Consider the following 15042-nt stretch of genomic DNA (forward strand, 5'->3'; position numbering starts at 1 on the left):
ATGATGTCAAGAATGCTTTGTTGCATTTTGCTTGCTATTTGTTTTTTAAGATGAGTGAAAAATCCATTTGTATGTTAATAGGAATGATCCAGTAGAGAGGGCAAAATTGATGACCCAGAATCGAAAGGAAAGAACTCCTGGAGTAAAGCCCTTGAGAATCCACAGAAAGGTGGGACCAAGTGCACAAATAGAGGGAAACTGGTGTGGCTCAGTTGGTTGGAGTTCTCTGCTCAATAAGATGCTTGTTTGTAAGCATTCACATGAGCATCGTTGCCTCTTGGCCTTGAGGAGATATCAGATGAAACGATAGCAAGTACCAGCAATGGATGGATTCAAGAGTTTATTCCAGAGACATCAGCACATTCTTTTATTTGTACATAGTACAGAGATGACCAATTTGAGACCACAGATGGAGCATATATATTCATTACATTTAATATGAACTTTCAAGTCCTTTTACTTATTTACTCAGAAAAATCATTCCACAATTGCTTTTTAACAGTTTACTGCTCTGTGTGTGTGTGTGTGTGTGTGTGTGTGTAGCATGTTCTCCTAGTTGCCTGTTATTTTCTTATTCCTCAGCATAAGATAATGTAATTTGCCAAACTACAAAACTCCCATTTTGAAAAATTCCTGGTAGTCCTAGAAAATGAAACACAAGAAGTCTACTGGTTGAAGTTCCTGGGATAGCTTCTGATTTCCTGATAAAATGGAATAGCCTTAAGTGTAACTCATCTTTTGCCATCCCACATTTCTGCCTAGATAGAATATTCATGTGAACAGTTATGATAAAATGACATCATAATGAAGCAATCACTATTGAAAAGAGTTGGCACGTAAATCAGAAATTAGATGTATTTCAAACATAAATGTGCTTTGATTAAAACCTTGACATTACTTAGACAAGCAAATTAAAAAAAAAAATAAAAAAAGAGTCTGCAAGAAAATAAGATATTTTAAGAAGAAAGATTAACAATGTTAAGAGGAAAAATCTTACAGAGCTAGCAGATACAGTGTGGAAAATTGAATGAAATTCCTCAGAGTAAAAAGGAAAAGCAGAAAAGTGACCATATATAGTAAGAATTATGATGTTATATGTGGCTCCTATATGAACCATTCCAAGAAAGACCAATTTCTAATGTCTAGATTTTCTCATGTCTTGAGATTTACTTTATTTTAAAAATATATCATTGATAAGTATTTTACTATAGATATTCACTTAGCCAACTTATATACTGATTTATCATCCTGGAGCTAATTTTAAATTTCAGTAAAAGAAATGATCCATGGAATCCATCTTCAATGTGGTTATGGGTCACTGGAACTCCAGCATTTTGAAGTCGGGTGACGTACATGATTCCATCGTCTCTTAAGACATCATATTCACAGGTGATGACATGAGTCCGAGGTAAACCACGTAGCTTCTTGTCATCAGCCAAGAGGGGGGCTGCCCTCACATCCAGGAAACCTGGATATTTTTTTGATAGCTCAGACTTACCATAAGTTGGGTTATTATAAACATGTCCTTTTATAAACCTCTCAGGGAGCAAGGAACTCCAATTAACAAATTTGAATAGATGACTTGATTCCACAGGTACATGTTGGTGGGAAAGCATGGCTTTCTCAAGTGATCTATCAGTTGTAAAATACTCACTCCAGTGCCTGACCATGACGGATTTGAACAGAAGTGGAAAATGTGAATGTTCTCGATATGATGGTGTATCTACATCAAGAGCCTGAAGGGCAGGATAAATTAAAGACTGGGTCTTGAGTTTAATCTTGACATCTGGGTCATCTAGAAGCTGAGAAATAATTAAGATTACTTCCTCAAAATCCTTTCATTTTAAAACAATAAAGCAACCTTAACAAAATGAGCTATATAAAAATTCATACTCTCAGAAAAACAGTAATAATTGAAATATACCATCTCAACAAACTTTCAAATATTAAAAATGGGCTTCTTTAACTAGATAGCCTTTAATGAAATGATACTTTTTAAAACTAAAGTACAGATCACGTACCATATTACATGAATTTCAGGTGTACAACCTAGTTATTCAACATTTATACACCTTACAAAGTGATGCCGGTATGAACCTAATGATCTGCCACCATACAAAGTTATTATGATACTATTGGCTGTATAGTCTATGCTGTGCATTAAGCCCCTGTGACTCTTTTATAACTAAGTTTGCACCACTTATTCCCTTTCACACACCCACTCCCCACCCCTTTCCTCTGGAAACTATTAGTTTGTTCTCTATATCTCTGAGTCTATTTCTGCTGTGTTTTGTTTTTTAAATTCCACATGTAATTAAATCATATGGTATTTGTCCTTTCTAGTCTGACACTTCACTTTCACTTAGTATTCTACCCTCTAGATCCATCCATGCCATCACAAATGGCAAGCTTTTATTCTTTTTTATGGCTGAGTAATAATCCAGTGTGTGTGTGTGTGTGTACATCATGTCTTCTGTGTTCATCATTCCTCTATTGATGGACGTTTAGGTTGTTTCCATATCTTGATGATTATGAATAATGCAGCATACATCTTTTTTAATTAAGATATTTTTGTTAGAATAAATACCCAGAAGTAGAATTTCTGGGGTATATGGTAGTTCTACTTTTAGTTTTTTGAGGAAAAGGGTACTTCTAATTCAGGGAAATGATTAGAAAGTAAATGTCCTATCCTTTCTACTGAGAATAACAGTCAGAAGAACTGTATAAATTTTAACTTTTTACTCTTCTGTTAGTGTGGAAAGTATATTAAAATATACTAGTATACCAATAAGCTGTGCCATGGAGAGGCAGGATCACTTAATAGGGATTTCTGACTTGGCTTTGGTAGTAAGTGACATATTATTTTTGATTTCTGCAGATTTTCTGTGTGAAACATTCCATTCAAATCATTCTTTCCTATTCAGGCCTGAGTACTAGTATTTGTAAAGGTTAGTGGTCTGCAGAGAGAGGTGTACAGATATCAGAGAAAGACAAAAATGTGACCATAGTTAGAATAAAATTAGAAAATATATTTTAATTTTTGAAAACATACACAATAAAATGTAGTTTTATGTGTTTCCAAAGAACATGATATACTATATGGTAAAAGATGTATATAGCTTCTACATAAAAATGAAGAGTTTAGTGGATCTCAAATAGTTTGCAAATTGTGGTGTTTATCCACCTTGTAACTATAATGGCCAAAATAGACCATTTTGGAGACTTTGTAGACCATTGCTAATGATCATTAAAGCTTACCAGATATTTTTATATAAATTTATGCATGTGACCCTCAAAACTACTCTGTGAAGTTAAAAAGGTTCATTTTGCTTCATAGATGAGGAAATGGGTGCTTACAGAGTTTAAGTTTAAGCCAAGATCACACTAGAAATTACTACATCTCAAGAAAATCCACGTCTCCTAATGTCTAATCTAGTGCCTTTACTGCTATATTATGAAACCTGTAGCAATGCTCAGAAATACTCTCTGGGAAGTTTTGAATTCCTCTTTCATATTGTGGTTGGAATAAAACCTACCCATAACATTCTTCCCTTTTGAGAATATTGTCCAAAGGACTCTCACTAGAGTCTAAACACTTTTAGTATAAAAAATATATAAGTAACTCCAACAAATGAAAAACATAACAGCAATGTTTTTGATTGCTTAAAATCTTTACTTAATTGAAATCAATTAATGTATACAAACTTCTATATCTGTAGTTCATAGGTAACTTCCCCTTATGGCTCCCATTAATAAATGGGAAAACAGATTAATTTTTAAACAATTAATAGCAGATTTTGTTTTGGTTCAGAGAAACAAAATTTATTTTACATACGACAAGGAATGAAAAGTCTTATTTATTACTATTATTCTATTATCATTATGAAACGACCTATAAAAAGAACTGATTTTATATAAGCAAAGAAATATTTTGAATACTTTACTTTCTAAGTAGCATAGAATTCTTTGAATGTGCTATTAATTTTCTGAAAATAGTGTGATTTTTATGGCAATTAAAAAATACTCATATACTGAAAACTACAAAGCATTATTAAAAGAGATTGAAAAAGATACAGTGAAATGAAAAGATATTCCTTGTTTATGGATGAAAAGAATCAACATAGTTAAAATGGAAATATTACCCAAAGCAATATACAGATTTAATGCAATCCCCATCATGTGGGGATTAATCATATTAACAAGGGGTTGTATCCAAAATATATATATAATATATCCAAAATATATACAACTCAACATCAACAATCCAATCAATTAAAAAATGGGCAGAGGACCTGAACAGACACCTCTCCCAAGAAGACCTACAAATGGCCAACAGATAATTAAAATGATGTTCAGCCTCACTAGCTCTCAGGGAAATTCAAATCAAAACCACAGTGAGATACCACCTCACACCTGTTAGAATGGTGCTTATCAACAAGACCACACCTGGATGGGCCTGGAGAGTATCATGCTCAGTGGAATGTCAGTCAGAAAAAGCGAAGAACCGTATGATTTCACTCAGATGTGGGATGTAAAACTGAACCTCACGGACACAGACAGCACTATGGTGGTTACCAGAGGGAAGGGGCTGGGGAGGGAATGGGGGATAGAGGGGACAAAATACTTGGTGATGGAAGATGACTTGACTTGGGGTGGTGGATACCCAATGGAATATACAGATCACGTATCATAGAAATGTACCCTTGAAACCTATACGAACCTTTTAACCAATGTCACCCTAACGATTAATTAATTGATTTTTAAAAAGAAAAATACTTTACTGGAGATTATTAGGCCTATCTGAACCTCTAACAGCAGGGTAAGATTGTTGTATGGTCTTGCAAGTATGTAATCTCATTCACCTGACTAGTATAATATCTTTCTGACACATATATAATTTTATGTCAACAATCTATCATTTCACTAAAAAAGGAAAAACTCCGTGGCAGGAGCACAGATTGGCATTTTTGATGTTTGAAGCATTTCTTCTCAATATTCTCTTTAATATCCCCACCCAGTCACTATCCTTATATTTGCATTTATATTTATCTATGCATTAAATTACTGTTTATTAGTAGACACTTTTTTTTAAAAAACAGCATAAAAATGATGACCATCATCATACCTGTTGTGCTACAGCTGCAGCTAAGTTTGCTCCTGAACTACTTCCGGAAACACCAATTCTCTCAGGGTTCACGCCATATTTTGCAAGAACTTCTTTACGTAGGAACCACTTTAAGGAATTATATGCATCTTCAAATTGAACTGGGAAGTGATACTTAGGCGCTAATCTGTAGCTATATAGTGAAAACATAGTTTCTATGTCACTTACATTTTTACTTTTTTTATAATTGATCTTAAAGAGAGGAAGGGGGAGAGGGAGAGTGAGAAGGGAGAAGGGGGGAGAAGGGGGGAGAAGGGGGGAGAAGGGGGAAGAAAGGGGGAGAGGGAGAGGGAGAGGGAGAGGGAGAGGGAGAGGGAGAGGGAGAGGGAGAGGGAGAGGGAGAGGGAGAGGGAGAGGGAGAGGGAGAGGGAGAGGGAGAGGGAGAGGGAGAGGGAGAGGGAGAGGGAGAGGGAGAGGGAGGGAGAGAGAAACATCCCACATGCACCTGACCAGAGATTGAACCCACAACCAGGGTATGTGCCCCGACTGGAAATCAAACCCACCACTGTTTGGTGTACAGGACTATGCTCCAACCAACTGAGCCACACTCACCAGGGCTGCATTTTTACTTTTCATTAGAGTATAATATGTGTGCCAGACATGCACATATCTTGAGTGTACAACTCCTTTAATTTCCAAACAGGACACAGCCCTATAGCCAGTATCTGGATCATGAACTAGAACATTGCCAGTACCCCAGAGCCCTCATTTAAACTCTCTTCAATCAAGCCTCCTCGACCCCTGAGTGTCCACTAACCTGATACAGAGCACGGATGGATTTTGCCTGGTTCTATTCTTTAAATAAATGTACTCCTATATCGCTGGCTTCCACTGTAAAGCTGTGTTTTTGAGCCACATCTCCTTTTGCTGTGTGCCTCTGTCTTTCTGTAAAGTACATGGCATTTATCCATTTAAATGTGGATGCGCATTTGAGTTGTTTGCAGTCTTTGGCTCACACAAACTGACTATTCTAATCCATGATTTCTGGTGACCATATGTATGTATTCCTGTTGATATATGCCTGTAAGTGTTATTGATGGTCACAGAGTTACACATTTATGCTTACCTTTACTTAATATTATCAACTATTTTTGCTGAGTCGTTGTACCAACTTATTCTTGAACCAGGAGTTTATAGAAGTACCCATGGTTTCATATCCTTGCCAACGCTCAGTATTTTATGTCTTTCTCCTTTTAGCATAATATCGAGCATATAGAATTATCACTTTGTCATTTTAATTTTTACTTTCCTGATGTATGTTAACTTTTCTCATGTTTATTGGTGATTGAGATATCCGTTGCTATATGTAGTCTTTTCTAGCCTTTTCCCCATACTACTATTAATGGATAGTTCATGTACTTTGGATAAGAAAAAATGGGTATAAATGTAGATATATACTTTTATATATATATATATATATATATATATACACATACTTTCTGATGAACATAAATTTTTAATTTTTAACATACCCACTTCATTGCAATATACATAATTCACACACCATAAATTTGTTCATTTAAAGAGTGCAACTCAATGATTTTTGGTGTTTTCAGAGAGTTGTGCAACCATCATCATAATCAGCTTCAGAACAGTTTATCACCCCCGGAATAAACTCTGTATACCCATTAGTAGTTGTGTCTCATTTTCCCTCACCCCCAACTCCAGCCCTAGGCAACCACTAATCTATTCTCTGTGTCTACAGATTTGCCTCCTCTGGAGATTTCATATAAATGGAATCATACAATGTGTAGCCTTTTGTGACTGGCTTCTTTCATTACCATAATAATTTCAAGATTTATCCATGTTATAGCATTCCTTTTTATTGACAATTAATATTTGGTGTTCATTCATATGGATACACTATGCTTAATTTATCCATTCATCAGCCAATGGGCATTGGTTGTTTCCACTTTGGGGAATTTATGAATAATGCTATGTAGATACAAGGATTTTTAAACGTATGTTTTTATTTTCCTTGCATTTATACCTAGGAGTGAAAATGCTGTCACATGCTAACTCTGTTTAACCGTTTGAGGAACTGCCTAAATGTTTATCAGAGTAGCTGCACCTTTTGACATTCCCTCCAGCAGTATGGAGGGTTCCGATTTCTTCCTGTCCTTGCCAATACTTATTATTATTGATTTGTTTATTACAGTCCTTCTAGTGGGTGTAAAGCGGTCTCTCATTGTGGTTCGATTTGCATTTCTCTGCTGGTTAATGACATCGAGCATCTTTTCATGTGCCTACTAGCCATTTTAATTTAAAGAGAGTCAAAATTGTCTAATTTTTATGGTGTCATTTATCTTTAATATAAAATAAGTATATTTAAAGGCAAAGCCTGTGTTTGCATAAAAATTTTAAAGTTTATTTTATCTTTTAAAAATGAATGATCCATGTCTTGAGCTGTTGGCTCAATTGGTTGGAACATTGTCCTGTACAGCAAAAGGTGGTGGGCTCTGTTCGCAGTCAGGGCACATACCTAGGTTGTAGGTTCCATCCCCGGTTGGGCTGCATACAGAAGACAATGGATTGATGTTTTTCTCTCTCTTCCTCTCTTTCTCTCAAATTAATAAAAAAAATCCTCAGGTGAGAATTGAAAAAAATGTTTTTAAAGTGTGATGCATTAATAATTTCAAAGAATCAAACACAGGTATATATAGGATAGGATAAAAGTAGGTTTACAGTTGTGAGTACACAAGACATTGTTTTTTTATCATTTTTATTAATTATTGTATTATTTTCTGTACAAATAACTATAAATCTTCTTTTGCCCCACACATATTACAGTGTCATATAATTTGCCAGCTTCAAGAAAATAATTTTCAAATATGAAGTTGGAATACAAAATAGTATAAACTTGTATTTTCTAATTATTTTTTAAAAAATTTTATTCTAATTATTATGTGATTATGTTCCAATTTTATAACAATGATTTAACTTGATAAATAGACATGACTTTTATTTAAACTTTTTCTTTTCTGAAGTTTAAGTTTAAATAGGCGTATGTGGCTCTGACATTGTGTCCCTAGCAATTCACCCTAGTTTTAGTGTCCTAAATATCCTAACTTTTCTTTTCAAATACAGTTTACTGATCCAAAATGCTATTTCACACTAACTCATTGTGTTTGTTTAATATAATAATACATTTTAATATTTTAGACTCAAGTGTTAGACACTGAGCTAAGTTTGTTCAGGAGTGTTACCACTTTTTTTTCACAATGACCATCTAAAGTAAGAATTATCTATGGTGCACTTTTATAGATGATCCTCTGACTCCAAGGCACTTATTGCTAAAGATCGTCAGTTAAAAGTGAAAGGAAATTTAGTCCAAGTATTCTGTCCATGGATAATACAATTAAAATTTATGTGAAAAAATGTTTACTTTTACCTTTTTTTCCTGCCTGAGTAACACACACACATATACACATGTATTTTCTTGACTCTCATCAGGTAGGCTTGGTTTCACTTTTTATCACCTACTCAGTATTATAAAAAAAAATGTTTTACATAATCATAATCAGCCAATAAAGCTGAGAGAATCATGGTATGTAAAGTATCTGTTCTGAAAATAACACAGCTCTTACCTGACTGATATGACGACAGCGTCGAGTCTGTCTGCTGTCCATCTTGACAGTAGGTCTTGCTGTTTTGAAGCTGAAATAAAAGGAATAAAAAGCAGGATATTGGTGAGAATTGACAAATGAAGCGAAGGACGTTTCCTTCACAAAAAGTCCTATTGTGCTTGTTTTATATTCTGGCGGTTCTCCAGCTGCTCAACATTGAAACACTAGGGGGATGCATTTGATGTTAGACTTAGTCATAAGAAACTTCCCAACCACAACTCAGTAGAACTTGTGTTAATCAGTGAACTCCTAACTGCTCTTTGTCTCTTCTATCTTTCGTTCTGCCTGTTTGGTGATTGGCTCTTCTAAGCCATTTTCATTTTCTAGAAGACTAACTACAACTCATTAACAGATTTTAGGGTATTTAAAAACAAACAAACAACAACAATAACAAAACAACAACAACAAGTCACTGATTTAACCAATGAGCTGTCAGATGTTTGAGGCAAAGGAGATATAAGCAGAATTGTGGTAACAGAGAAGGACCATCTAAATCTGCATGAGACAATAGAAAACATCTGAAATTGTGTGGGATAGAACCACATTCCCTTAAAACAGGAAGCTGCAACTCCCTCATTTCCTTGCATCAGCACGGCTACCCTAAAAAGGCATCTAGCTTAGCCCTGACTTTGTCTCTTTTTGTCTTGTCTAGGAGGAAGCCCCGATGCTCTCCTTACCCATCTCTGGTCCTCCTTCCTATAGCCAGTTCTTTTACCAGTGCTATGAACCTTCTTCCTTCCTTTTTCCTTTGGTGTGTTCCTCCATCGGTCAACACTTTCAGCCCATCTGTTTCTCTAACATATTTATATTAATTACCTTCATTTCCTTTAGTTCTATAAATAAACAGAACTTTTCTCGGATAAAAAGAGAAGTTGAAATGAAATGCTCTTACTTAACTCTCCTTTCAATCTATCATTCACTTGCATATCCCTTTCACAACTAAGTCCTATTAAAGCCAGCAGTCATCCTTACCATTTCCTCACCTCTCACTTTTTGGTATCTGCACTGCTTGGTACTGTTCAGCTAATCTCTTTCCCTTGAAGCTTTCACCTTTGTTTTTTGTTTTGTCTGTTTGTTGGTTTTGGGGGGATTTTTGATTTTTTTTACCTCTTTGAAAACTTCCAGTGCTTTGCTGGTTGCTTACTTTTTCACCCAATACTGTGTCTCTCTTACCCAGGGGGCTGTCCTCACCCATTTAATTATTCTGTCAGAAGCAGGATAATCATCTTAGATTCTCTCTCAACTACCCACATCAACTGAAAATTTTGCTTAATTTCTAGACTGTAACATTTCTTGTTTAGATTAATTTATTCTACCTCTCTGGAGTTGAGTTCCTAAATTAGACTCCCATCCAATCTCCACTCCCTTAGTTGACCTGTCTCATTCATCGGAAGTCATCAGCTAAATATCAAGCAATCTTAGACTCAGGGCAGTTAGGTGACTTTCTCAAAGTCACACTTTGGGACCCTTAGCCCAGTACTCCACTTCTAAATATATTTCCCTGTCTACTATAATTCTGTATGTTGAGAAATTTGCAACCTAATCACTCAATCTTGATTACCTTGGTCTATTATTTTCTACACTTACCACTTTATAGCACACTGCATGGTTTATATGTTTATCAGCTGATTAGACATTGCTTCTATTAGAAGGTAAGCTCCTAGAGTATTGCCAGGAGTGTAGTATATATATATGAATAAATGAGTTAACACATTAGATAGTCTTCTAATGGCAATGGGGAAAAATAGCAAAGTATGCTCTCTTAGAGTATTGACCATAAATATGAAAACATTTGTCTTCTCAGTTCCAATTGATGAGAAAAGCATATGTGGAAGAGAGTAATTTAAAGCTTCAAGGAAGAGTAAAACTTTGCCAGGAAAATAAAACAAGAGAAGACAAAAGAGACTGTAGTGTCCAAACAGAAGTGCATTGTATACCTACTAAAGGCATTATTTTCTAATAAAAGTTTTACACACTATCCAGTGAGAAGAATTTTTCAAAACATTCACTTACCAGCACTTCCGTGACACCAGCCACCACCATGGATATAAAAGACACCTCTTCTCAGTGCCTCTGACTTCCTCTTTGGCACATATACACGGACAGGGATGTGGTTGAAAGTTGTCTCAGTCACAGTGATATTTTCATCTGAGGTTGGTGGAACCTCACTAGGACCCAAAAAAATTGTCAAGGAATCCACAAAATTATTAAGTCCCAGCAGCTCGACAAATTCAGCCTAAAAATGAATTTCACACACATCTTAGAATTTGAATTTCAAATGTCAGAGATCTCTGGACATATAAGCACACTGGGAGCTAAAAAAAATAATAATACTTTTACTCCCTCCTTCTAAAGTTCTTCTAGGCAGAACATATCCTTGCTGGGAAACTTTCCCCTCAGTATCTAGGATGGTTGGTTCCCTTTTATAATCTGGTCTCTGAGCACATGTTTCCTCTCCATAGAGGCTTTTCTGACCATACATACAACAGCCCTCCCTGCCGTCTGCCCAGATTGCTTTCTTTTCCTCCTGCTTATGACCTTCAAGCCACTTTTTATGATCTGAAATCATCCATTTAAATCTAATTCGTTCTTTTTCTCCACCACTAGAATGTTAGTGCTGAGGGCATAGACTCTTTCTTTGCCTAATAAGATTTGATAGAGTTCAGTTGTTGAATAAACGAGAAATAAAAGATCCATCTGGGAGTTACAACGGCCATCTGCTTTATGTTCTAGAAAGAGATTAAAAAAATAAAATCAAAGAAGAAATAGGGAAACATGCCCAGGAAGCCAGGGAGAGTTACATCTTACCTATTTTTTTGACCGGCCAGTACCAGAGCCTTAAGCAGGAAGGCAGTTGCCCGGACACTCCAGGGTCTCCCCCTCTTTCATATCTGTACTTCATGCCTCTCATAATTAACCCTGGGCACCTGCCAATCGGCAGGCTTGCAGAGTAATTCCTTGAGAACTTACTTCTATGTCCTTAGTCTATACCCTGAATCTGAAAATGATTTCATGAATGTCTGTAACACAATGCTGCAGTCAGATAGCTCTGATTTGCTGATGAATTATATGCTAAACAACATCTAAGATAGCAAACAACATCCAATTTCAAACATCACTCTCATAACATTAATACGACCTAAACAAGGCATTTTTAGTAAAAGCTACTCAAATGCCTCCTCGCTTATTTTTTTTAAATATTTTTAAACATGATTCTAATATAGAAACTAGAAATCGACCAAACAAGGCAGCAATGTTTCTAAATAGTAAAGAGACAAAGGATGCAGCATTTGTTTTTATAAGATGAATAAATCAACCAATAAATCAATGAAAAAACCAAAGGAGCAAAATCCTAGAAGATTTTCTTCTCTAGATCAAATGGTTGCATATGCACATGTGAGTTCATAAAAAGTCCAAACTTACCAAATGTATTATCGTTTTTATATAAGCGTTCAACTGTATTATTTTCCATGGCTCCTCAAAATCCTCTGGCAGAGGTAAATAAACATAATATGCTAAAAAGACCCCCACAATCAGAAAGTACAGGGGTTTTCTTCCCATAATGTAGTTCCTACGCTTCTCTGTCCTCAGAAACAGAAACTAAACTAACCTCCTATGTCTGCACAGTGAACTTTAGCCAGTGTGCTTCAGCTCTATCTAGACCTCTACCCAGTTATGGAACGTAGAGTTGCTCACTTAGTTTTAGGGCTGGGATGATAAGGATTCATTTCACTGCCTATCCAGAAATAGTCATGGGAGTACAAGTTCAAGGTTAATAAACAATGGGAAACTACAGCACATTCTGTCTTATTTGCATTCCAAACACCTAACTCAATGATGTTACTACTTGCACCCTTCTGGATTATGCCTTTTTGAACATGTTATAATTTCTTGTTTGCTCCACTCTCTGGGATGATTTTTTCTTCCCTGAAACGAATCAAATCTGTTTCACTTGTCATTGAACCTCCCTTTTTGGCCGCCAAGGAACATGTTCTCACCATTCAAGGGCTGCTTGAGGTCTTTTCTTTAAGGAACACTCCAGCAGTCTTGGTTTTTTTTTCATGGAAGGAAACTGATCAGTAGGAAAAAATAATAATTAAAGCCAACTTTAATGATATTATTTGGCTTTCCTATTAAATTCTTCTCACAAGCATTGGTTAACTGACACCATCTATATATTAAAAATAAGGAAACTGCAGCACAGAAAGATGAACTAACTCACCAAAGGCACACATTTATCTGGTTGTACCATAGTAGTTTCTTATTATTAATGCAGAATCCATTTCTTTTTTAAAAAAATGATTGACTTGAATACAATGATTATCTATGTAGAAAATTATAAATCATACACCAAGAGGTATTAGAACACATTCTGTTAAAATATTTTTTCTAATTATGACAATATCTGAATCTGGATGTTCCAGTTACCTGGTTCTCATTTCTCTATTTGTCTATGTACCTGGCTATCTTCAACTTACTATTGATTGTCCAAATAAAAATAAATATTTTTAGGAAAGGTTTGAAACTTAGGTTCATGTTGCCTTCTTCTAGTGATTACCTATATTTGCTGCTGGTGAGCATGCCTACACATATTATGTTATGATATATGACATTCTTGAAAGTATATTCTGAATATGCTCAGGATACATGCAATATGCAGACTTCCTAATTATGGTTATTGCTAACATTATGGATGTTTCCTCATTCAAAAGGTCAGTAGAGTATAGAGGAAATGATATCAGCATTTTAATTTTAAAATAAGTATTAAACTATGAAATTCTTCTTCTTAATATTTTCTAAATAAGTAAAAAATTATCAATCATTATGTTTATAAGTTAAAGGTATATTAGCTATTATTAAATTTAAGATGAAAGAAAACATAACAAATGAAAATACTGAACATTTTACCTGCTGAGTCACTGCTGCAGCTAAATTCCCTCTAGCACTGTCTCCAGAAATACCTACTCTCCCAGGATCTACACCATAGCTTTCAGGAACTTTGGGGTGTAACAACCATGTAATGCACTGTATACAGCTTTAAAGTAAATTGGAAAATGATAACTTGGGGGCTAGTCTGTATTTGTAGGTTAACCCCCCCAATATTTCCTTAATCATTAGTTGTTACTCATGTACCAAAACAAGGCACACACTCCTAATATAGAATCAAAAGTAAAATTTTGTTTTTACCAATATATTTGAATGTTTGCTATTAAATGAAAGTTATGTTTTTCTTTTTTAAAAAAGATTTTTATTGTTTTTTTTGTTTGTTTGTTTTTAGAGAGAGACGAAGGGAGAGGAAGAGAGAAACAATGATGTGAGAGTGACACATTAATCTGCTGCCTCTTGTATGCCCCCTACCAAGGATTGAGCTGTTACTGGAATGAATGAATCATTTTAGAAATATAACCTGAATGCCATCACAGTCGTTTTTCATTGGTCTGCTTTGAGATCATTCAGAGATCTAATAATAAAGTCAGCAAAATTTGATAAGAAGCCAAAGTCATGTAGAACTTGAAAAAAAAGAACAAACTAGCATTCTAGAAAACTTGCCTCTTTTGGTTAATAAATATTTTTACTTACCAAATATGCCATTTTTATAACAGAATTAAACAACATTACTTTCCATTGTTCCTCAACATTATCTGGAAGTGGTATACAAATATAACATGCTATATAACTCCCAGTATCAGAAAAGTAAAAGGATTTTCCCCACATATTATAACTATTGTTTCTTCAGCAAGACAGTATTACACTTTACTTCAATGCTGCAACTAATAAACATTTGGCAAGCCCCATCCCAAACCAGAGTTTCTTCAGAAGCACCCCAGATTTGCATGTGGCAAGTGTTGACAGGTAGTGTTGCTGGTAAAAACTCAAGTTCCAGTGTGCACTTTGTAACAAAAAACACTCTCCTCTGGCAGGTTCTGTTAAATCTGCCAGCATCATTGTATCTTCAGATAGCCACTGGACAAATATTTGTGGAACACCAACTTGGAGGAGAGTATATTAAATCTCAGAGTCTGGAAGACATAGAAGCACATTTCCTTTAGAAGAGAGGAAAGCAAAGGGATTCAGACATATGTTTTGAAATATTTTTAATGATATGCCTTTATTTTCTTATATCTTTAATAAAAGCCAAATAATTATATGCAAATTGAATATCTTAAGTGCTATGTAGTGATTGGAGTAGTTTTTGGAGGAAATAATGGAAAACTTTGTTGCAAAGGTAACTTTGAGTCAAGTCTTAGAAAT

The 15042-nt window shown here is 35.2% G+C and overlaps 1 protein-coding gene across 1 annotated transcript; it reads right to left on the reverse strand.

Moving 5' to 3' along the window:
• Positions 1-1205: 1205 nt before the first annotated feature.
• AADAC (arylacetamide deacetylase) lies at positions 1206-12351 on the reverse strand. Its single transcript, XM_016222581.2, has 5 exons — positions 12214-12351; positions 10804-11026; positions 8752-8821; positions 5126-5297; positions 1206-1802 (listed from the first exon to the last, which is right to left on the reverse strand). Exons 1-5 carry the CDS (start codon positions 12349-12351, stop codon positions 1206-1208), a joined length of 1200 nt encoding a protein of 399 aa, XP_016078067.2.
• Between the last annotated feature and the right edge of the window lie 2691 nt (positions 12352-15042).

This window comes from Miniopterus natalensis, chromosome 6, assembly GCF_054644295.1.
Source record: "Miniopterus natalensis isolate mMinNat1 chromosome 6, mMinNat1.hap1, whole genome shotgun sequence".
Taxonomy (NCBI): domain Eukaryota; kingdom Metazoa; phylum Chordata; class Mammalia; order Chiroptera; family Miniopteridae; genus Miniopterus; species Miniopterus natalensis.